Here is a 21,212-nt window from a genome sequence, read left to right on the forward strand (position 1 = left end):
GGGCCCAGCCCTGGGACTCGGGCCTCCCAGAGAGCTCCCTGCCTGACCCAGCCTGGCCTGTGGGCCCCTGGCCCAGGACGCAAGAGGCCACCAGGAAAAACAAGACCATGGTGTGTGCCACACCCACCCAGGTGCTGAGGAGTGAGGGGGGAGCCGGAGGTCCTGGGGGGCCCCCCTCCACCCCGGCCAGGCACAGTCACTGCACCTGCTGCTCATAGGTGCCCTGAAGGCTCCGGGGCAGCCATCCTGAGGGCCAGCAGCTCACAGAGCCCATGGCCTGTGCTCCGGCCCATGCACGTGTGTGTGCCGAGAGTGTGTACGGATGTTTGTGCATGTGTGGTGTTAGCATGAATGTGCATGTGTCTGCACGTGGCTGCTAGCATGCACATTAGTGCGCACGTTAGCATGGACACATGTGCATGCATTAGCATGTGTGTGCATGTGCACGCCTCGGCTGGGCTCCCACCAGGTTTCCAGGCCTCCCGGCCCCCTGCCTCTGTGCAGGCCTGCCTGCCACGCCACCTGCTGCCACCCTGTCCCATGTCCCAGGAAGGGAAGGTGCGAGTGCCCAGGGAGGGGCTCCCTGAACGGACTTCCAGCAGCAATAGAGTGTTAAAAGGGGAAGCACTGAAACACAGGCTTTACCACCAGAGACGCCGTCCCTCCTCACCCATCACAGGTCGTCGTGACAGACACTCCAGCTCAGGGTCACTGTTCGCAGCTCCTCTGATGGTGGCTGGTCACCGTGGGGGGTGGCCGGCCAGCCCTCCCCACTACGCCCAAGGACAGGTAGGCTCTGCACATACAAGGATCCCGGCTCCACCTCTGAGGGCCCTGCCCAGGTGAGCACCCCTATCAGCTGTGCCACAATGGGACAAAGGGGCCTCCTGCCGGCACCCATGGGTGCTCCCATGGCTCCTGCTGGAGGGTGTTCACTGTTCACTCAACCAGGGAGTGCCAAACCTTGGGGGATGTGCATAAAAACAAAACAAGACCCTAAGCCTGGGTGATCTCTTCCAATATTGAGTCTGGTACTCATTTCCTCTCTACTTGGTCAGCTGCTGGCAGTGTGAGCCCTGGGGTGAGGCCCACAGTCGAGGGTGGAACACCTTCCCTGCAAATGCTGCACCCAGCCCACCTGGGGAGTCTGAGGCACAGCCTTCCCCCAAGGCATCGGGGCAGCCAACTGTGTGCATACAGCCTGAATCTGCAGGTCAGCACAGGGACCCCGCAAGGCCTGGTTCGGCTCCGGGTGAGCGGAAACACCCACTCCCGCTGCCCTCTTCGTGTGGGTGCCTGACTGGTTTCCTGTTTCCAAAGCTGGGAAGTGAGAAACTACCAGAACACTCCTGCCCTGCAGGCAGGGCCCAATCCCTTCCTGGACAGCGGTCCTGCCTGGCCTCTCACGTCCTTCCCAGGCAGCCGGTCACCTGATGCACAGCCCGGGAAGTACTCGGGTCTCACAGTTCAGGCGGGTGTTCGGAGCAGACCCCTGAGAGACGCCATGCGTAAGGGTAGCCAGGACAGAAATACCGGCAGCGCCCGGTGCTGGTCAGCCCAGCACCCCGTGTGATGCCCGGGCTGGGACAAGCTTCCCCCATGGGGATGGGACTCGTGTGGCTCTGCATAAATCCTCACACTGTGGTAACGTCTGTTTTCATTGCCACAACTTCACTGTCCAAATCCCCAGTGGAGAGGGCCCTTGGCCCCAGCCCAGGGTGTGGGGCGCATACAGAGCCTCGATGGCCCCGACCTGGCACCGCCCTGCCCTGGAGCGCGCCCCATGCACATGTGTGCCCATACGGGGTCTCTCTGTCACATTCGGCCCTCTGGAGATGAGAGGCTCCACAGGACATGCTCCCTGGTGCTCAGAAGGCAACTCTCTCTCCACGCCCTGTGGAAGCAGGACCGTGTGCATTTCACACATGCACGTCTGGTCTTTGCCTGTTAAACAACTGCCCTTGCCCACACCTGAGTCCACCTGGGCCCCACCACCGGCGGGGACAACATGGGGCCCCCACTAGAGACCACGGTCTCTTATGTCCCTTGCCCAGGGACCCTCCTGGCCGGGCGGGGAAGCATGTGCCTCAGCACAGATCCAAGGGGCAGGGACTCAGAGGGCACTGTACCTGGAGCAGGTCACTGAGGTCGAGGAGCATGTCTGCAGGGCAGGTCAAGGAGCATCTCTCTCACCCACAGGCCTGTGGAAACCTCAGCTCAGCGCCGATCGGGAGGGAAGAGTGAGGTAGCAGCAGGGTGACTGGACCCTCCAGAGACTCCTGTGAGCCAGGGCAGGACAGAGGGGGCCCCACCCACACAGGTGCCCACGCACCGAGAGGCGTACTGCCCAGAGGGCGTGGCCCATCTCAAGTGCGCAGTAACATTCAGTGCCTGCAGGTGCTGGGGTGTCACCTGCACCAGGCCTCCCAGCTCCTGCGGACAGACGCAGGCACCAGCACCGTGCTGGTGCTTGAGGGGAGGGCGGTGGGGACTCAGGCATGGGCCCTGTCCCCCGCTCCTGCCACATGATCCAACTGCACCCAGAACAGGCCCTCGGTGCAGCACTGCCAGGCTAGACACACCCCCCCGCCCCGAAACACAGCTGCTGAACCAGGGACTTGTCAAACAAAGCAAAGTGGTCACACTGGGTCCACGGCGGCTTTACGGAGGAACTCCAAAGGAAACCCCCTGGGGCTGGACCAGAGCCCGAATCAGGTGTTGGGGGCTGCAGCCCCCCATGAGGGCAGACACTCAAGGGCCGAGTTTCTCAGTCTCTGAGGGCGGCAGCCCCAACGACAGAGTGCGCCATGCACAGGCCCACAGGCTGTGATGACTGTGAGGATGGGAGGGGGACAGAGGGAGTGCACGACCATGGCGGTCCCAGGGGCCAGGGCAGGGGTGCAGCACAGGAGGTCTGTGGGACCGGTGAGGCCTCCCTCGCATCCAGCACGGCCGCACTTCGGGGAACGCGGGCAGTGACACAGAGGGCATTTTACGGTGTTCCAAGAGTCATTCCCACAGGACGACCCCCAGTTCGTGTCCTGATGACATAGCTTCTGATGTGACGGGTCAGGGAGCTGTGGGGAGCAGCAGAGCTCTCAGCCCTCCCACAGCCCCAGGGGAACCCAGGCAGGGCACCCTGACAGGCACAGGCAGCCCAACCCCCGCGGAACACTGCAGCCTCCAGAGCCGACGCTGCTGAGCTGCGTGGACGGCCTCCGGCTCAGGAGGCCACTCAGGGCCCGTCCTCAGAGCACGTCTTGTAAACGAGCCCAGGACACAAGAGGTGACCGTGCAGATCACAGAATGCCCTGACAAACAGCACATCGAAAGTGGGGGGTGTCGCCCTGACAGGGCAGCTCGGCTGGGCAGAGCAGTCCTGGGCAGAGGGTCCTAGGTTTGACACCTGGTCGAGGCACATCTGGGAGGCAACCATCGACATTTCCCTCCCTTCCTCTCTCTGAAAGCAGTGAAAAATGTCCTCAGGTGAGGGTGAGAAAAAGAAAAAAAGGGAGATGCTGAACCAAAGCAAAGCCCAGCTGCAGAGAAATGCACGGTCTCCAACACTTACCATGAGGGAAAACCAACTCAAGTCAGGCCACTCAAGAAGCTGGAGTAGCCCTGGCAGGTGCTCAGTGGAGTGAGTGGCCGCTGGGGGACACAGCCCCTCGGCCGAAGGGCAGGGCGGGCCCCCCGCAGACCTGGAGCCTCGGGGAGCACACAACACAACCACGAGGCAAACGCAGAGAGGCAGCGGCGGACGCGCCTGCTGAGCACCGGGGATCATACAGAGTCGTGCCCCCAGTGGGCAAGTGGAGGGGGGGAGGGGGGGCATCATGTCTCTGTGAAGCTGCTACCAAGGAAAAGATGGTCCACCCCTCGGGAGAAAACCCGGCACAGGCGTGGACACGAGATGTGGGAGGCTGCGTCCCCACAGCGGCTGGGCTGCAGGCTCCAGGGGGCAGGGGGGGAGGGCCGCCTCGCCAAGCTGCTGCAGCACAGGAGCCTGAACCCACAGAGACAGCCGCCACGGGCCCAATGCCCAGAGGAGGTGCCGTCCTGCTCACCCCACTCCTAGAGCACAGCGCCACCCACAGGAAACAGTCCTCTGCTGAGGGGCAGGCGGTGGCCATGGGGACGGAGCTAACTCTGAAAGCCGGCCCGGACCTGCAAACCACAAGTGCGGTGACCAAGCGCCGCGTCTGCCGTCCCAGAGATAGAGGGTCCGAAGGCGGCAGCAGGCTGGATGCTGCCAGTCGACCGCGGAGGCTCTGAGTACACCTATCCCTCCAGCCCAACGCTCTCTCAGGCAGCGACAAGTCAGAGGTGACAGAGACTCCCACACTGCTTCCTGGCTGCCTGCAGACCCCCAGGCCTCCCACACTGGCCTGCTGGCCACTGGGCTGGAGCCCAGCAAATGAGGGTGGACGCCAGCTGTGGGCAAAGGCACCTGCACTCTGTGTGCAGCAGCTGGTCTGGACGTCCAGCCCCAAAGTCTCTGCAGTCACACCTGCCCAGGGCCGGGGACAGGAAGTCTAGAGAGCAGGTCTCCTCCTGCCAGACCTTCTGTGAGCCAGAGAGGGGAGGAACCGCGCAGGCACATGAGGGTGGGGGGCTGCAGGCAGTTAGTTGGGGCCAGAAGAGAGCAGCTTTGTGTGGACTCTGGGTGTTTGGAATTTACGTGGAAGGGATGAGGCGGTGCCAGAACGGGGACCACAGAGCCAAGCCAGGGGAGCAAGGAGGGCCCCGGGGCAGGAATGAGAGGGGTGTCCAGATTTCCACTTGTCTCCCCCAAAGCAGCCGTCCCAAGGCTGGCCCGGGCCTCCCCACATCCTGCTATCTGATCTGTGACCGTGCTACAGGGTCAGAGTTACAGCCACAGTTCACCTGTTCACAGCATGCAGTTCAGTGGTCCTCAGTCTACCCAGAGCTGCGCTCCAACCTGATGCGGACCCATTCTACCACCTCAGAGAGGAACCCTGGACTGGGCCACCGGTCACCCTCACCTGGCGGGCAGCCCTGTGCACTCCATCTAGGGGTCTGCCTTTGCTGATGCTCTGCAGACAGGGCATCCCCACACATGGCCTCTGTCCCCAGCTGCACCTGGGCCCACAGTAAACAGGAAGAAGACAGGGAAGACAGGACTGCAGGGCTGGGCCGGAGCAGCACAGGAGGAGGAACCGGTGGCTTGGGCAGCCCCGGGCAGGAGGTGCCAGAGCCACCAAGTCCACGGCTCCAAGAACCTTCTCATTCAGTGAAGGAGCTCCCACCGCAGATGGAGGGTGGGACTCGGGGTGTTGGGCTGCTCAGCAGGTCTAAGGAGGCAGAATGCTCCGGCCCTGGTGTGCAAATTCTGGGAGAACCCTCTGCACCCTAAGATCCCCTGTGGGCGCAGACAGAAGGGAGACTGGAGGCCATGGGGCGAGAGTGGGGCCCACCCAGAACAGGGGTAGGGAAAAGAGCACAGGAAGCAGGAGGGCAGACAGCCTGGCAGGGAGCCCAGGGGCACTGGATGGACCCTGGGCATGTGGGCCGCCTGCAGAGCTGCACCCAAGGCACCCCGGGCATGCACAGCGAGGGAGAATAGGCGCGGTCCTCTCCAGAGAAGGCAGAGCTGTGGGGCGGCCGTGAGACCAGCAGGCCTCCGGGAGGCCACTCACCCTGCACTGTGCACCGGCCTGGCTATGAGCGCCCAGCCACAGGGAGATGCTGAAGGATGGCGGCAGAGCACCCACTATCCCCCTAGGGGCCAAGGGGCACAGGGGCCCAGCCACCCAGCTCCTCAACAGGCGACAGGCAACCAGGAAGCCCGGCGCTCATCCGGACGGCTGACCCCACCAGGTGTTCGACAAAACAAAGATCCCCGCAACTGCCGCACCCCACAGTGAAGAGGCGGCCAGCCGAGAGGCCCCAAGCCAAAGGATACGCGGCGTGCCCTCCGTGCGGCACACCAGGTAGAGGCAGGCGGCGATCACGTGAGCCATCTTCCGGCCCCGGGTCAGGTGCTTGCTCACTGCCATCTTGAAGAAGTTGAAGGCCGTGTCCAGGCAGTGCTGGTTCAGCTGCAGCTGGCTCCCCAGGTGGTGGATCTGGCGCCGCCCTAGGACACAAGGCGACGGTCACTGCTGCGCACAGCACTTGGGACGCAGGCGTGGCCTCCCCTCAGCCCACAGACGACGATGATGGCTGGCCCCCTGCTCTGACTCGGACCCTGGCCAGGGAGGCGTGAGCTCTGGGCTGTCCTGGGGTTTGTGCGCTGACCAGGACTGCTGCCCGAATGGGGGTGCCGAGGAGCAGCCTGAGGAACCGGCCAGGCAGTGGGGGCTATGAGCTGGATTCCACCCAAGGGACCTGCCACCAGTGCCCCTGTGGACCCCCACCCCACCCCCGCCCCACAGCCCTGCCCCCTCAAGCACCCACGCAGCTCCAGGGCCTCCAGCTGGACTGAAGGGACGGACATGGGTCACGGTCACTGTTCTGTGGAGCCAAGGCCTAGGCAGAACCAAGACCCTGACCGACCAGACAGAAGGATAGCAGGGCCAGTCGCCACCTCCCCATCAGAACGTCACACCTGGCATCCCCAGCAACTGCGCTGGTGTGCACGCTGTGTGTGAGGACAGCCTCCCCGGGGCGGACTTGGTCCCCCTCCTGCTCTGAGGGGCTGGACTGAGTGCTGCTGAAGGAACACAGTGCAGAAACGGGACCCAGGGACCTCTGGGCGGAGCCTGGCAGGGACAGGTGTCAGCTCACCCGACCTCTGCGGGGCCCCTCCGAGACCCACGGCAATCTCAGATGCAGGGCCTCCTCCGAACACCTGCCCAGGCTCCTGGGGAAACCAACACCGAGGGAGAAGACAAGGGAGGCGAGGCCACAGCAGCCCAGAGGGTCTGAGGACCCCCAGAGATGCCCGGAGAGGAGCAGAGCAGACCAGCAGCTGCGTGCGTCCACAGTGTGGCCAACAGTGTGGCCACGCTGGTCCGGAAGGTGCTGCTGCGTCAGGGGGTGCTCTCTGGGCCCGCCCCCCATAGGAGGAGAGAATTAGCTGTCTGCACACCTGTGGGCTCTAGCCAGGCCGGGCGCAGAGGGAGGCACAGCGGGAGGCACAGCTTTAAACGCAGACGCCAGCCAAAGGGAGCTGGGAAGAGCGGTTGAAAGTGCCCACACGGAAGCTGAGAGGCAGGTGCCGGAGGGAAGGGACAGGCAGACGGCAAACGTCCACAAAGCCACACTCCGGAAAGATGAGCACAACTTCGAGCGGACAATCCCGGGCATGGTTGGTGGAGAAACCAACTGCAGCCGCCCAGAGAGAAAGAAGGGCCCAAGCAAAGGGAGGGCCAGGGAGGCAGCAGGACGCCCGCTGAGCCATGGGGCTCACCCGTAGACACCGACGGGAGGAGACAGGAAACTGCGATGGTCCCGTGACAAGCAGCCTTCTCGAGGAACTTCTCGTGACTACAAAGTCCCACCAAGAGGACACTGGTTCACACAGCCTCACTAGCGAACCCCACTCGAGGCCAAGACAGGCGTCACACAGAGGCCTGTGAGGGGCCAGCGTGATGAGAAAGCGACACGAGAAGGACAGGACAGGCCTCCGCTCCCGCGCTCCAGACCCAGAGGCCGCACCAAGACTGATGGTCAGACACTGGGACGTGGATGCCGCACACGCGGCCCACCAGGGCGCAGGCCCACGCGGGCAGTCAGGATGCCCTGCACTAACAACAGGGAGAAGGGCGGGGGCGAAGTGGCCAGTGACTAAGTGCTGACATCACATCGCTCGTGACGACGGGGAAATGCTGGCAGGGCAGCGAAGTCAGGGACACGGGGACATGGCACCGGACAAGCAGGGCACAACCGGGACGGTGACCAGCCCTGAAGTAGGGGTGGGGCTAATGAAGTGCGGGGCCCCTTCCCACAGCATAAGCACCTGCAGCGACACCCCGGCGGGTTTTCTGGTGGGAACCTTGACTCGGGAAGGCCCAAGAGCAGAGGCCCTGCAGCCGCGTCCACGCAGCACAGAGGACCAGGACAGACCGTGCTCACGTGACCAACAACCAGGCCTGCCGAGAAGGGCAGCCTCCTGAGGGTGGCGCTGGCCCCACACGGGGCGCCCACTGGAATGTGCAGGCCAGGACTCCCTCGGAGCACGGGCACAAACGGGTCCAAGTGAGTCACACACCCAGTGTGAAAGAAAGCAGTAGTGCTCCAGGCACGGACATGGCGGAGTGTCTTCAGACCTCGGGGTGCACGAGAATTTTTAAACAAGTCGCAAAAAACCCTAACCACAAGAAACTGATAGTGGTGCTTCATTAAAATTGAGAACTCAACGGACAACGTTTAAAAAGTGGAAAGGCAACCCATCGACTGGGAGAGGGATTCGAAACACGTGCATCCAACAAGGAACTCAAATCTAGAATGTGGAGCTCCCACAAACCAGCCAGAAAAAGACTAGTCCACTTAAAAAACGGGTGCAAGAGGCAACGAGCAGGCACCTCACAAGAAGGGGACATCCCAGCAGCCACAGGCGTGGGCAGTGGCGGTCACTGGCCTGAGTTGCCTGCACACCCTCCGCAAAGATGGTGACCCGGGTGCCCCTGGCTCCGCGGCCCCAGGACCCTGAGCCTGCTTGCTGGCGGGAGGGTAACGGCACAAGACAGACAAGCGTCCCCCAGACCACGGCCCACACAGCCACCAGCCAACCGGCCCACGCCCGACACTCCCGAGGGACGTGCTCTGGGGTGCACACTGGCGTCCGAGGCAGAAGGGGCCGTGTGGGCTCCGGGAGGGTGCTGCCGCCTTGGTCAGCGAGGCTCAGCGCGTCCCGCAGTCCAGGCTCAGTCGGCACGCTGCATGACCTCACTACACACAAGTCACACAGAGAAAAAGGAAACAAATTCCCCGAGAAAGGCCTGGCCAGGCAGCTCAGCTCGTTAGAGCGTCATCCCGAAGCACCAAGGCTGCAGGTCCAGTCCCCCGTCAGGGCATGTACAGGAATCACCCACAAACGCGTCAGTAAGTGGAGCCACAAATTAATGTCTGTTTTCCTCTCCCCCCACCCTGCCGCCACCCTCTAAAATCCGTTTTTGGTGGAGTGCCACGGCCTGCGCTCCTCAGCCAGGGTCTCCTGCGCCTCGGTTAAGAAGGAAAAGAAAGAGGGCGATCAGAGCTCAGACCGGGAGCGTGGCGTGTCCTTCCAAGGCAGCCTCTAGCCTCTAAGCACCCGCCTGGAGTGAGATGCTAGCCCACCCCCAGGCGCTAAGGGAAGGTGCAGGGGAGCTCAGAGGACACGCTGCCTGGGGGTCCTGCCGCAGGTGGCGCCCCGTTGGCCTGGGGGGAGTTACTGGCCACCCCATCCCCAGGGGCAGCAGGGTGGGGGCAGGTCCTTGAGAGCCACAGAGGTGGGCAGCGTGCAGGTAGAGCGTGGGGCGCATTGACTTGGGGTGCTCTTGTGTGCCCTAAGGTCCCTCAGTGTCCTCACAGAAGCGTCCCAAAGGCCTGGGGAAAGTGTCCCTGCCTGAGCTGACCACAGCTGACCTCACGCTCTGTGGCGAGGAACTGGATGCTGTCCTCTGAAGCGAGGGACAGGACCCTTCCCTCCACATGGCTCTGGAGGGCCTAGCGGGGGTCAGCAGGCAAGGACACGGAATAAAACCACCCAGTTTGGGAAGTGAAGGAAAGCTGTTTTTTAGTTGTATTGTACTGATTATGCTATTACAGTTGTCCTGATTTTCCCCCTTTGCCCCCCTCCACCAGCGCCCCCTACTCCCTCAAGCAACCTCCCCCCGCATTGTTCACGGCCACGGGTCACGTGTGTGAGTGGTCTGTTGCTGTCCACTAGGTGTGTTGGCCCTGGGTTTCCCGGGAGGTGCAGGCCAAGGTCAGCCCCCACCTGTGTTTTGCCCGGGGCACCCCGCTGGGCCTGCAAAGCCATCCGAGGTGGCTGCTGCCTGTGCCCGGCTGGGAGCTTCCTGGGTGAGGCCAGGCTGTGACTCTAACCTGGCTGTCGCTTGTTTGACAGGATTTAGGAGCCAAGGCGAGCTATTCTTATGGAAAAGCTATTCTTGGGTGGGCCTGTAAGTTGGGTGGGTAGAGCCTCTGGGGATCTCCAAGGTGGGGCACACAGTGTTAGCCAGGTTGACGGATGTGTGAGCCAGGAGTCTCAGATGTGGCACCAGCCTACCAGCTCTGTGGGGGGTAGGGTTCAGCAAAGAGACAGTGGCCTCTGCTGGCCGGGATGCCGGACACCTCAGTCTCTCCCTGTAAACGACTGGGGCCCTTCAAGCTGCCGCCCTGGTGCTGGGGCTCAGAGGGAGTGAGTCTGAGTAGGCGAGTCCGTGTGTGGGTTTCCCAAGAGGAACTGCTTAGGGCCCCAGCAGCCTCCTCCACTGACTCAATCCCCGCTGGTTTTCACAACCACAATTCATGGGGACTCATCTTCCTGGCAATGAATTCCAGGCCCGGGGACACGGTGTGGGGCTGCGACTCCTCACTCCCGAGGTATCCCTCCCGAGTTTTTATCCACATGGGTGTCCCTCCTGCTGGTCTGCACGGATGTGGTTTCTCTATTTCCACAGCTGTTGGAGTTCCACTCAGCTCGATTTCTGATGCTCCTGAGTGACGGCTGTTCTCGGGTTTTGCTGTGATTTTGACGCAGCTGTGCGAAGGGGCAAGCCACCTTGACCGGCGGCCCCCACTCTACCTATTTCCATATGTTATGACCTTGTATGTAAAATCCTCGGGAACCCACTAAAAACTGTGATAATACACGATTTCTGTAAGGGTTGCAGTACGAGATCAGTAGGTAAATGCCTGTCCTTCAGTTGTTCATCTGCACACTGACAATGAACAACTGAAAATGAAATGAAGGCAGCAGCCCCAGCCCTGGCAGGTGGTTTGGTCAGTCGGAGCAGCGTCCTGTGACCGAGAGGCTGTGGCTCCAGTCCCCGGTCGAGGTGTCGGCGGATCAACGCTTCTCTCTCACGTTGATGTTTCTGTCTCTCCCCCTCCCTGCCTCTCTTCCAAAGTCAACAAACATGTCCTCGGGTGAGGATTAAAAAAGAGTACCCCCCACAAAAGAAAGCAATAGCATCAAAAAGAATAAACCACTTAGGAACAATGTAATGAAAGAAATGTAAAACTTACATTGCACAAACCACAAAAAACTGTCGGAACAAATGAAACACCTAAGTCAGTAAAGAGACACCCACGCTCTGGAGTCAGGAGACCCCACCGTGTAGAGAGGGCGATGCCCCCCCACCCCCTGCCACGAGGCCGACCTAGAGACCCAGCACGAGCCCCCGCCCCACCCCAGGCAGAGCCCCCGCTGCTGCTCTGCAGGAACGGGCAAGCCGACCTTAGAACTCACAGGGAAATTCGAGGGACTCAGAGTAGTCCACAGAACAGGGTGAAGAACAAGGAACAGGGTTGAGAGCCTCCTGCTTCCTGACTTCACACTTGCTACAAAACCACAGCCACCAAGACAGAGCCAACGGGCTGACCCAATCCCTCAACAACTGGTGTCAGAGTGCTGGACACCCACAAGCAGGAGAGAGGGGCTGGGCCCATTGCTCCAAGTGGGCCAGGGCCTCACTCTACGAAAACAGTGCATATGCCTGCGATCTGGACTGGACTGGCTACATTTCTCAGCTGTGACTTGGAAAGCACAGCAACAAAGGAATGAACAGGTGACGTGGATCCATCAGAATCACAGGGGAGATAGACAGCATCCAAACAAACACCTCTGGGCTCACAGTGCAGCATCGGCAAAGGGCAGCCCCCCGATAGGTGCCATGCAACCGACAGGAGACGGGGGTTCTGCAGCGCAGAGAACTCTCCTCGTGCACATGGAGACGACACACCCGGGAAACAGGCCTGGGGCCAGACGGCCAGCTCTGCCCCTGCGGTGAAGCACAGCCACACGGAGCTGCACGTCTCTCCTCAACCTCACCGAGACAGAACAGAGCCGGACCCCGCCCAATGCCCTGGCACAGTCTTCGAGTGAGGCCTGCGAGGGGTCCTGCTGGCCTGGGGGAGGGGGCCTGGTCACAATCCCTCCTGGAAGTGGGGCCCGTGCCCGCCCTCACCCTGCGCCCGCCCTCGCCTCGCACTGTGCAGCGGGAGATACCATTCTGCAGGGTCTGTGCTCTCGACTCCTTTCCCAGGTTCACGTGGAAACCGCTGCCCAGGGATGGGGTTTTGCCAGCACCTAGAAACACAAATCAGACCAATTAGCCCGAACATGGCAGAGCAGCTCTGCACAGCTCTGCACCAAGAGCCCTTGCTTGCCTCGGGTGTGACTGAGAACCGGGCAGGGTCCACAATCTACCCTCTGGTGGAGCAGCAGCAGCCTCCTGAGACCTGAGGCTCAGCCCCCTCAGCTGTTTCCTGCTGTCAAAGTTGCCACAGGGCCAGCCCAACTCGTGGGGAAGGAGTGCCGTCTCCTGTTGGGTGCTATGCTGGGAGAGGCCCCTATTGGTGGGGCACATGCAAAGTGGACCTCCCCCAGCAAAAGCAACACCACCTGCTGGAGACCCCCTGCTGCCCCCACCATGGGGCTGGGGGCAGGAAACCTTTCTCATCCAATTACAGGGGGCATCTGTCACAAGGGTGTGGAAGTGCTTCATCACTCACAACTGAGACACCTCCGGCCCTCAGAGACACTGTGGCCGTGGACACCGTGGCAGGTGCTCCCCAGACAGGCAGGTCCCCAAGTACGCAGGAGCCACATTGCTGGGTGGAGCCCCCTCTTCCCCCAGGTGCCATCACCTACCCCAGAGGGAGCTCCCAGGGGGAGGGCTGCTTTCCTGGGGCCCTCAGCTCGGCCAGCCCTGCAGGCTGCAGCAGCCGTCCCTCACACAGCCCATCCCTCACAGCCTGCTGGGGAGCTCTGCTCTGCCCCTCACAGTCCCTGACAGGCACAGGGCGTGCCCCTCCCTGGGACCCTTCCTCAGGGACCACGAGGCCCCAGCAGTTCTGGCCTTGCTGGGTGTGCAGGCTTCAGCACCCACCCTGTTCAGCCCATCACCTGTCCCTTGGCCATGAGCTCCTCACCAGCTGAAGTACTCGGCCTGGGTGTCCCCCCAGCCCCAGCCTCACTGCCACCACGGGGCAAGGTGCTGGCTGTGCACCCAGCACAGGAGCACACTCTGCTGGCCATGAACATCTTCCAGGGAGCCTGGGGGCCAGGGCCCCAAAGAGCAGGAGTGCTGGGGTGGCGCCCAGGGCCGGGAGACGCCAGACCCTGCCTTCTAACTGACATATTCTGGAGGAAACCCCCGAGCTTATTGCCCAGCTCGGTTCTCAAAGCACACGCAGGAGTGCGCAGGGAGACAGCAGCCCTGGGACCCAGGAAAGGGCCACTCCCAGGGATGCTCACCTGCAGGGGGCTGGTGTAAGGAAGCACTGCGAAGGCCGCTGGACACACACAGCGGTGCCAGGGAGGCTGAACCAAGTCATCAGCTGGAGCCCCCGCCGCTGTGACGGGGAAGGGAAAGGGCCAGGCTGGGAGAGCCCTCCCTGAAGGACACAGGAGCTGCTGCAGGCAGGTGCCACCCCTCTCCTCTCTGTCCAGGCACCAGCTCCCTGTGTCCCCACGGGCTGAGAACCTAGGACCCCTACCACGCTTCCCTGAGAGACAGCCCCACGGCACCTTTCAACCACACCAGCAAACAGCGCCTGGCTCCAGGCCTGTGCTCATAAGGCTGTAGACCAGTGGGGCCCTCTGCACCCGGGTGGGAGCCCATCTCTCTGTCCAGAACCCCCTGGGTACCCCCTCAGCCCCAGCTTCCTGCCTGCCCAGTGTGGACAGGCGCTGGCTCGGGCAGTGGAGAGCACTCAGCACAATGCTCCTGCTCCCTCCGGTTGCTGTTCTCTTCCCAACAGGCGTCAAAGTCCTGGATGACTCGCGGGGAAAAGTGTGGCAACGTGTGACAAAGCCGCAAACAGTGCCTGCGACTTGGCTCCAGCGGTGCCGGGAAGTCACCCTGGGGAAGCCACCCAGGAAGAACACAAAGACGCCTGGGGAGGGAGGCAGAGAGGAGAAAAATCAATGCGACCCAAAGCCGGTTCTTTGTAAAGAGCAATAAACTTGATAAACTTCTAGCAGAAGAAACGAGGGGAAGAGAGAACATAGAAAGCACCAGCATCTGAGAGAAAGGGGGCACTGCTGCAGACCCTGCGGCCCTGGGGAGGACAGCAGGAGAACGGTGTCCACCCCCCTCCCTGCGGACACTTGCAACTCAGACCAAGTGGACCGAACCTGCAAACCACAAACTCACCCAGGGGACAGGGACCACTTACACCCTAACCGACCGCCTACAACCACAGAACACACAGAATCTGTAGTGAAGAACCTTCTGATAAAGAAGCCCTGGGCCAGGTGGCCACACTGTGAATCCTACCAGACATTCAAGGAAAAAGTAACACCAGTTCCTCACAGGCTCTTCCAGAAAAGAGAAGAGAAGGAGCATCTCACACGTCACTCCCTGAGGCTCATGGCCTTGGCATCAAAACCAAAGACATTACAAGAAAACTACAGACCACCATGAACATAAACTTAAAGATCCTCAACAAAACACTAGCAAATTGAATCCAGCAACACATCCATGGAACGACACCCCACAGCCTGGTGCGTTCACCCCAGGATTGCGAGGCAGGTCCAACGGGCAAAAACCAGCCACACTGACACACCACAGAGGAAAAACACACGACCGTATCAGTTGATAAAGAAAAAGCATCCGAAAATATTTAACACCCACTCACGATAAACTCTCATCAAACTAGGAGTAGAAGGGAACGTCCTCAACTTCACAGATAAAGAACAGGCGCCAAAGCCCCGGCTCACACGGGGCCAAACCGGGAGCGAAAGCTGCCGGACCGAGAAGGCGGTGAGGAGGGGAAACACAGGAAGAGGGCAAACAGCCCCGTCTATGGACGACAGGACGGTCCACAGAGAACAGCCCAGGGAGTCTGCAAAAACACCCGCAACTGATGAGTGCAGCGTGTCAGCAACGGGACCAGACGTCTCTCTACATGCTGGCAACGAAAAACTTGAAACAAAAACTGCATTTATTTTTAGAGAGAAGGAGAGAAACATCAGTGTGTGAGAGATACATCGATCGGCTGCCACTCGCAACCAGGACCTGGCCCGCACCCCAGGCACAAGCCATGACCGGGAACCAAATGAGCGGCCTGTCGGTTTGCAGGCCGGTGCCCAATCCACTGAGCCACACCAGCCAGGGCTGAAATGAACTTTTTAAAAATATCATTTAAATAGTTCTACGTGGACCGTAGGTAGCTACCTAAAGATGCACAGGAGCTCCAGGCTGAACACTACAAACACTGACGATACAGCAGAGGGGACCAAAGTGTGTTCATGGACTGCAAGACACAGCACAGGAAAAATGTAAAGTCATCCAAGATTCATCAACAGGTTTAACACAATTCCAATCAAAGCCCCACTGTGTGTATTTGTAAACATACAGAACCTTATTCTAAGAAGAGCAAAGTTGGAGGACTCGGGACATCTGATTTCAAGGCTTAGGATAAAGTGCAGGAGGCCGGGCAGTGCTGTGAGGACAAAGGCCTGGCACTGGGGCCAAGGACACAGAACTGGGGGCCCAGTAACAGGCCCCACAAACACGGCCCAGTATCCATTGCCAAAGGAGCAAAGGCAAGTCCAGAAAGGACAGTCCCACAGCAAATGGTTCTGGAACTGGACGTCCACCTGCAGAAATGAGCCTCTACCCACACATCACACCTTATACTAAGTAAATTCAAAACAGTCATAGATCTGCCCTGGCTGGCAGCTCAGCGGGTTGGCCTCAATGTGCTAAGGTTGCAGGTTCCATCCCCGGTGAGTGCACATACACAAGTCAATCAAGAAATGCATCCAGGAATGGAGCAACGAATCTATGCTTCTCTCTCTCTCTCAAATCAATAAATAAAAACAAATTTTTAAATGGTCATAGATCTTAATGCAAAACATAGAAGAATAAAAGTTCTCGAAGAAAAACAGGGTGATGTGGGGCCAGGATGTGCACAAAAAGTACCACCCGTGAAAGAAAATAAAAACGATCCACTGGACTGCATCAAATGTCAAACTTCAGTCAAAACATGAAACTTCTGCTCTACCAATCACATAGCCAACAAAGGAGTTGTCACTAGAACACGTAAAGACCGCTCCAAACTCAACTGCAACAAAACCCACAACCCGAACAGGCAATGAGCGCGAGACCCGGACAGACGCTCCGGCAGGGGACTGAGGCTGCTGTTCAACATCACAAATGCGCGCCCCCAACACTGAGGCAGGAACACGGGGCGCGCAGAGCAGGAGCAGCCAGGAAAGCCAGTGGTCAGTCCGCGTGAAGTTAAACCTGCAGCTGCCCGTGACCCGCGGCCCCGAGACTTCACCCCTGGGAAACACCTGGAGAAGAGAAAACGCCCGCCCACACAGGAACCCTCCCACGACGTCGTCAGCAGTCCTAGTCGGGACACCCAACTTGGCGACCGCCCGAAGTGTCCACCGATGCCCGGTGGCCCCGCTCTGGCGGATGCTGCCGAGCCGCGAACACCCAGAGCAGGCAACGCCACCTCCCGGGCGACTCTCCGAGACCCTGGCGGGAACAGACACCGCCCCCCAAGGTGGCCCCCGTCCTGGATACTGCTCCGCGGCACCGCTGGGGCTCAGTCGGGGGAGAGTGGGCGAAGGCACGGCGGCCCTCCCTGCAGGTCTCCGAGGCCGAGCGTACGTCAGTCCCACCATGTAACCCGGAGGCCAGCTTGGCTGCGCGGTAGTCCCGGGGGAGGACGCGCCACGGGCCCCGGCCCCGGCCCCGGCCCCCGCCCGCAGCCGCCGCACGTCGCCCCCGGGTCGGAAATTCAGTTACGACCCCGAGGTCGAGCCCGCAGAGCTCGCGGCTCCCCCGGCCCCGGTCCCGGTCCCAGACCCACCGTCCAGCGACACGAACTGGCCTACGGCCGACGAGCCGCCGCCGCTACTCTCCACGAACTGCACCTCGGAAACGATGATGTTGTCCTCGAGCACCGAGCCGCAGCCAGTGCACACGGCGTCGCCGCGCGCCGCGTCCAGCTCAATGTCCGTGCCGCCGCAGCCGCGGCACACCCGGCCCGTCATGTCGGCGGCACCACGGGTCGGGCCCGCCGCACCGGTGTCTCGGCCCGCCGCGCCGCCGCCGCGCCCGCACCCGGACTCTCGCGATGCCTCCCCGCCTCCGCTGCGCCCGCCGATTCGCAGCGGCAGATTCGCCGCACCTCCAGCAACGTCTGCGCCTTCGAGAGGAAGACAAGCAGCACGGCCAAAGCGGAGACGCGACGACGCGAACCCGCGACATCCGAGCCCCGCAGGGCCACAGAACACCGCCACCACGAATCAGCAAGTCTCGCGGGCCGCGCGAGGGCTTCTGAACGAGGGGCGGGGCTTGCGGGGCGCACCAAGAAAGTGAGTGAGGCACATCGAGACCGGGGCCTGTGGGCGGGGTCGGGGGTGGGGTTGGAGTGGTGGGCGGGGCCCTAGGAGACTTAGGCGGAGAGCGCAGCCTGTGATTAGCCTGGAGGTTGTAGACAGAGCCCGGGGCGAGGCCGGACTGGTGCGCCCGGCCCAGGGCAGGGTTGAGAAGCGAGTCTTAGGGACTAGTCAAAGGTGGAGACCTAAGCCCGGGACCGCCCGCCCTCCCTCCCTCAGCGCTAGTGGCTGGGCCCCGCGGCTCTCCGGGACTCCAGACCTGTCCCTGTCTTGCCCTGGCATCCCCAAGCGCGCCACGCTTCTGTTGTCTGTCTCCACAGGACTCCCGCCACCCGTGCCCGTCACACTTTTTTTTTTAAGTAGTGGAGACGTGGGAAGGGGACAGGTCAGGCCTAGCATCTTTAGATTTTTTTCATTTTTAAAATTTATGTATTGATCTTAGAGAAGAAGGAAGAGAGAAAGGAGCTGATCTGTTGTTGCACTTTTTAGACACTCATCGGTTGATTCTTGTGTGCGTTCTGACCAGGATCGAACCCGCAACCTTGAGGCATGGGTGAGCCCTAACCCAGTCACCTTGATAATCACATTTTGTGTCCCCCCCACCCCGATCCATGCACGCGTGCCGTTCTCAGACATCCCAACACCCATGACGTCCCTGGGAGTAATCCTAAAAAGAAATGTGCAAGAGTATATTTTATTTTATTTTTTAATTGTCGTTCAATTACAGTTGTCTGCATTTTCTCCCCTAGAGTGCATTTTTGACAAGAGCTCAAACTAAATCAGAAAACGGCAGTCGTAAAGTCAATTTAATCCCCATCGCAGGACAGTGAGATTTTCAGAAAACTTGATGAGCTGATCCTGAAGTCCCCTGGAAGAGATGACTTACAATAGTCGAGAAAATTCTAAAAGAAAACAGAAACCTCGAGGAGACCGTGGAGCCAGCCAGCACCCGCGCAGCGCTGCAGGCCCGATGGGAGGCTGGCGGTCGGCCTCCTTGCAGGGAGCTCTGAGGAGCAGAGAGGCTTTTCTCCTCTCCGTCCCCGGGGAGGAAGAAGTGGGTTGTCGACCCTGCTGGGCCTGAGGGGAGCGCCAGGGAGCCACACTGGAGAGGGGCGCCCGGAAGAGGGAGCCCGCCCTCTCCGCCCTGGCGGGGTGAGCACCAGGAATCCGCAGCGCCAGGAGGTGCCACCGAGGTGAGGACAGTAAGAGAGGGTGTGGGCGGCTGGACCAGCATCCCGACGGTGGGGTGGTCAAGCGCCCCAACTGCCTTCGGACGTGGAGGCGCTGGTGGGAGCAGCGGGAAACCGGAGGGGGCGGGGCGGCACTGAGGGCGGCCAGTGTGGAACTGCAGGCTGGCAGTCGCTGTCTGAGCACTTTAAGAACCTCATTCTACTATCTTCTTGCTTCCATCATTTCTCTCCGAAAAGCGCTTTGTATCTTTTTGTTGCACTTGGAAGATAACGTGCCAGTTTTTTCCTGGATGCCTTTAAAAATTCTATTTCCAGCAGGTTGGCTAGGCTGTTTCTAGGTGATTTTCTTTTATTGGGTTGGCCAAAAAGTCTGTTTAGTTTTTTCCATAAAATAAGACACCTTTGTCATTTTCACCAATAACTTTATCGATTTGGATGTTTTGAGTATGTTAGGTATCTCCCGCTATTAGCCTCTAGTGGGGAGAGGCCAGGGGTGCTGCTAAACACCCTCCAATGCATAAGACAGCCCCACGGCAGAGAATTATTTGGCCAAAATGTCAGTAGTAGCAAGAAACTTCACACACCACTTCTGACATGTTTAATCAGCCACAGCACCTTCTCCACACACTGCACAAATCTTTTATGCATTTCATTTGTGTTTTTACCTTTTTTAAAAAAGATTTTATTTATTTATTTTTAGAGAGAGGGGAAGGGAGGGAGAAAGAGAAACATCAATGTGGTTGCCTCTTGAGCGCCCCCTACTGGGACCTGGCATGTGCCCTGACTGGGAATGGAACCAGCTGCCCTTTGGTTCACAGGCCAGCACTCAATCCACTGAGCCACACCAGCCAGGGCTGGTATTTACCTTTCTTGAAATAATAAAGCATAATACACCAAAAATGTTGCATATCTTCTTCCATCTTCAATATTAAAATAGCTGCACAAAAATTCACCAATTTTGATAAGTTTTTTTAATTCGTGCTGATATGACAGCTGTCACAATACAATCTAACAATTGTTCTGATGAAGTTAAACAGAACTAAGCACTACTAGAGCCATTCTAAGGAAAAAACATAACAGACTTTTTGGCCAACCCAATACTAATTAAATTCACCTGTGGCCCTGGCTGATGTGGCTCAGTAGATTGAGTGAACCAAAGGGTCACAGGTTCAATTCCCAGCCAGGACACATGCCTGGGTTGCCGGCCAGGTCCCCAGTAGGGGGCATGTGAGAGGCAACCACACATTGATGTTTCTCTCCCTCTCTTTCTCCCTCCCCTCCCCTCTCTAAAATAAATAAAATCTTTAAAAAAAATAAAAAGTAAGTTAAATATATAATTTGTGAGTTTCCCTTTTGAAGTCTTCTCAGAACCAAAGGTTATTTGATGAGCTTGATGAGTATTTACACCCATGAAACCATCACCACCCGAAGACAAGAGTGAGATGTCCCTCCTGTCCCTCTCCCACTCGTGTCCCAGACATTGGTCATTTTTGACTTCTGTCCTTTCTTTCTTCTGGTCAGCCTGGAGGTTCACCGGTTTTCCTGACCTTCTCAAAGAACCGTATTTGGTTTGCTGATTTTCTTGATTTTTTTTCTGTTTTCCATTTCATTGATTTCTACTCTGGCTTTATCGTAGTTTTCCTTCTGCTCCTGGGTCTTGATTTTTTTCTTCTAGTTTTGTAAGGTGGGAGCTGCCACGTCAGGGCAAACCACGCTCAGTCGCGGTGTCTGGGGCTTTCTGGTGGGACTTGGCTGTTCAGCAGAGCCAGCTCCCCCCCTCCCCCAGTTCAGAGTCCCCACCACACCCCCGTTTTTGTGAGTCTGTTTTGCTTTCCCTTCTGGGTCTCCTGGGGGGACAGCAGTGTCTGAACCTGAGCTGATTTGGAGCCCTCTCTCCTCCTCCTTCAAACCCAAGTGTCAGCCCAGTGGCTCTGGCCCACTCCCTCTCCATGGCAGCGCCAGCCGGGCCAACCCAGGGTGGTGCGCTGGACTACACGGCCTTTCTACTTGTGACCACAGCCCCTGTCCACATCCCACACCACAGACGCAAACCTTAGAAAACTGCTGTGTTTGCCCCAAAGTGTGCTGTCCCTCCACCTCTGCTCTTGGTGGAGCACAAAGCCCAGCATCCGGGCACCTCCGTCAGGCCGCACTTTATCCTTCAGCTCAAGATGACCTAAATCATTGTTGCTAGTTGTAAGACATTGGAAAAATAAAGAAAACCCTAAGGATAACCAGAAACCATTTCTACGTTAATCTGAAAACGCTGAGGCTGAACACCGGCTCAGGGCACTGCAGCCACCACGGCCACCATCGCGACTTGTCCGTGAGCATCTTCTGCTGACCTCTGTGTTAGAAGCTTGCTGTCGCCCTTTCTTTTCCAACATCTAACTCCGGCACTGGCTTATTGGGACACTGTTTCCATTGGGAGAAACACAGAGTGGCATTAAATTAAACACAAAGGTGCCCCTTGTTCTCAGGGCTCACCAAGGCCAGGTGAGCGCGGACGCGCTCTCCTGGGCTGGCAACATGGCACTGGCAAT

General features: G+C 59.2%; 1 protein-coding gene and 1 long non-coding RNA gene across 3 annotated transcripts in view; one reads left to right on the forward strand and one right to left on the reverse strand.

The window, feature by feature from the left end:
* BRF1 (BRF1 general transcription factor IIIB subunit) overlaps positions 1–17,369 on the reverse strand; it is a 39,493-nt gene extending 22,124 nt beyond the window's left edge. For both annotated transcript variants that reach the window (XM_053927977.2, XM_053927978.2), the window contains exons 1-4: positions 16,948–17,369; positions 12,122–12,202; positions 5,927–6,100; positions 2,130–2,161 (exon numbers count right to left, since the gene is read on the reverse strand). In XM_053927977.2, the coding sequence (XP_053783952.1) occupies positions 2,130–2,161; positions 5,927–6,100; positions 12,122–12,202; positions 16,948–17,131 (471 nt within the window). In that variant the 5' untranslated portion in view covers positions 17,132–17,369. The remainder of the gene's footprint in view (positions 1–2,129; positions 2,162–5,926; positions 6,101–12,121; positions 12,203–16,947) is intronic.
* On the forward strand, positions 17,330–20,889 carry LOC128781323 (uncharacterized). Its single transcript, XR_008427279.1, has 3 exons — positions 17,330–17,455; positions 17,969–18,032; positions 18,229–20,889. It is a non-coding gene; the product is annotated as an uncharacterized lncRNA (long non-coding RNA).
* Positions 20,890–21,212: the final 323 nt, after the last annotated feature.

The sequence above is a fragment of the Desmodus rotundus genome, chromosome 7, assembly GCF_022682495.2.
Source record: "Desmodus rotundus isolate HL8 chromosome 7, HLdesRot8A.1, whole genome shotgun sequence".
NCBI classification, from domain to species: domain Eukaryota; kingdom Metazoa; phylum Chordata; class Mammalia; order Chiroptera; family Phyllostomidae; genus Desmodus; species Desmodus rotundus.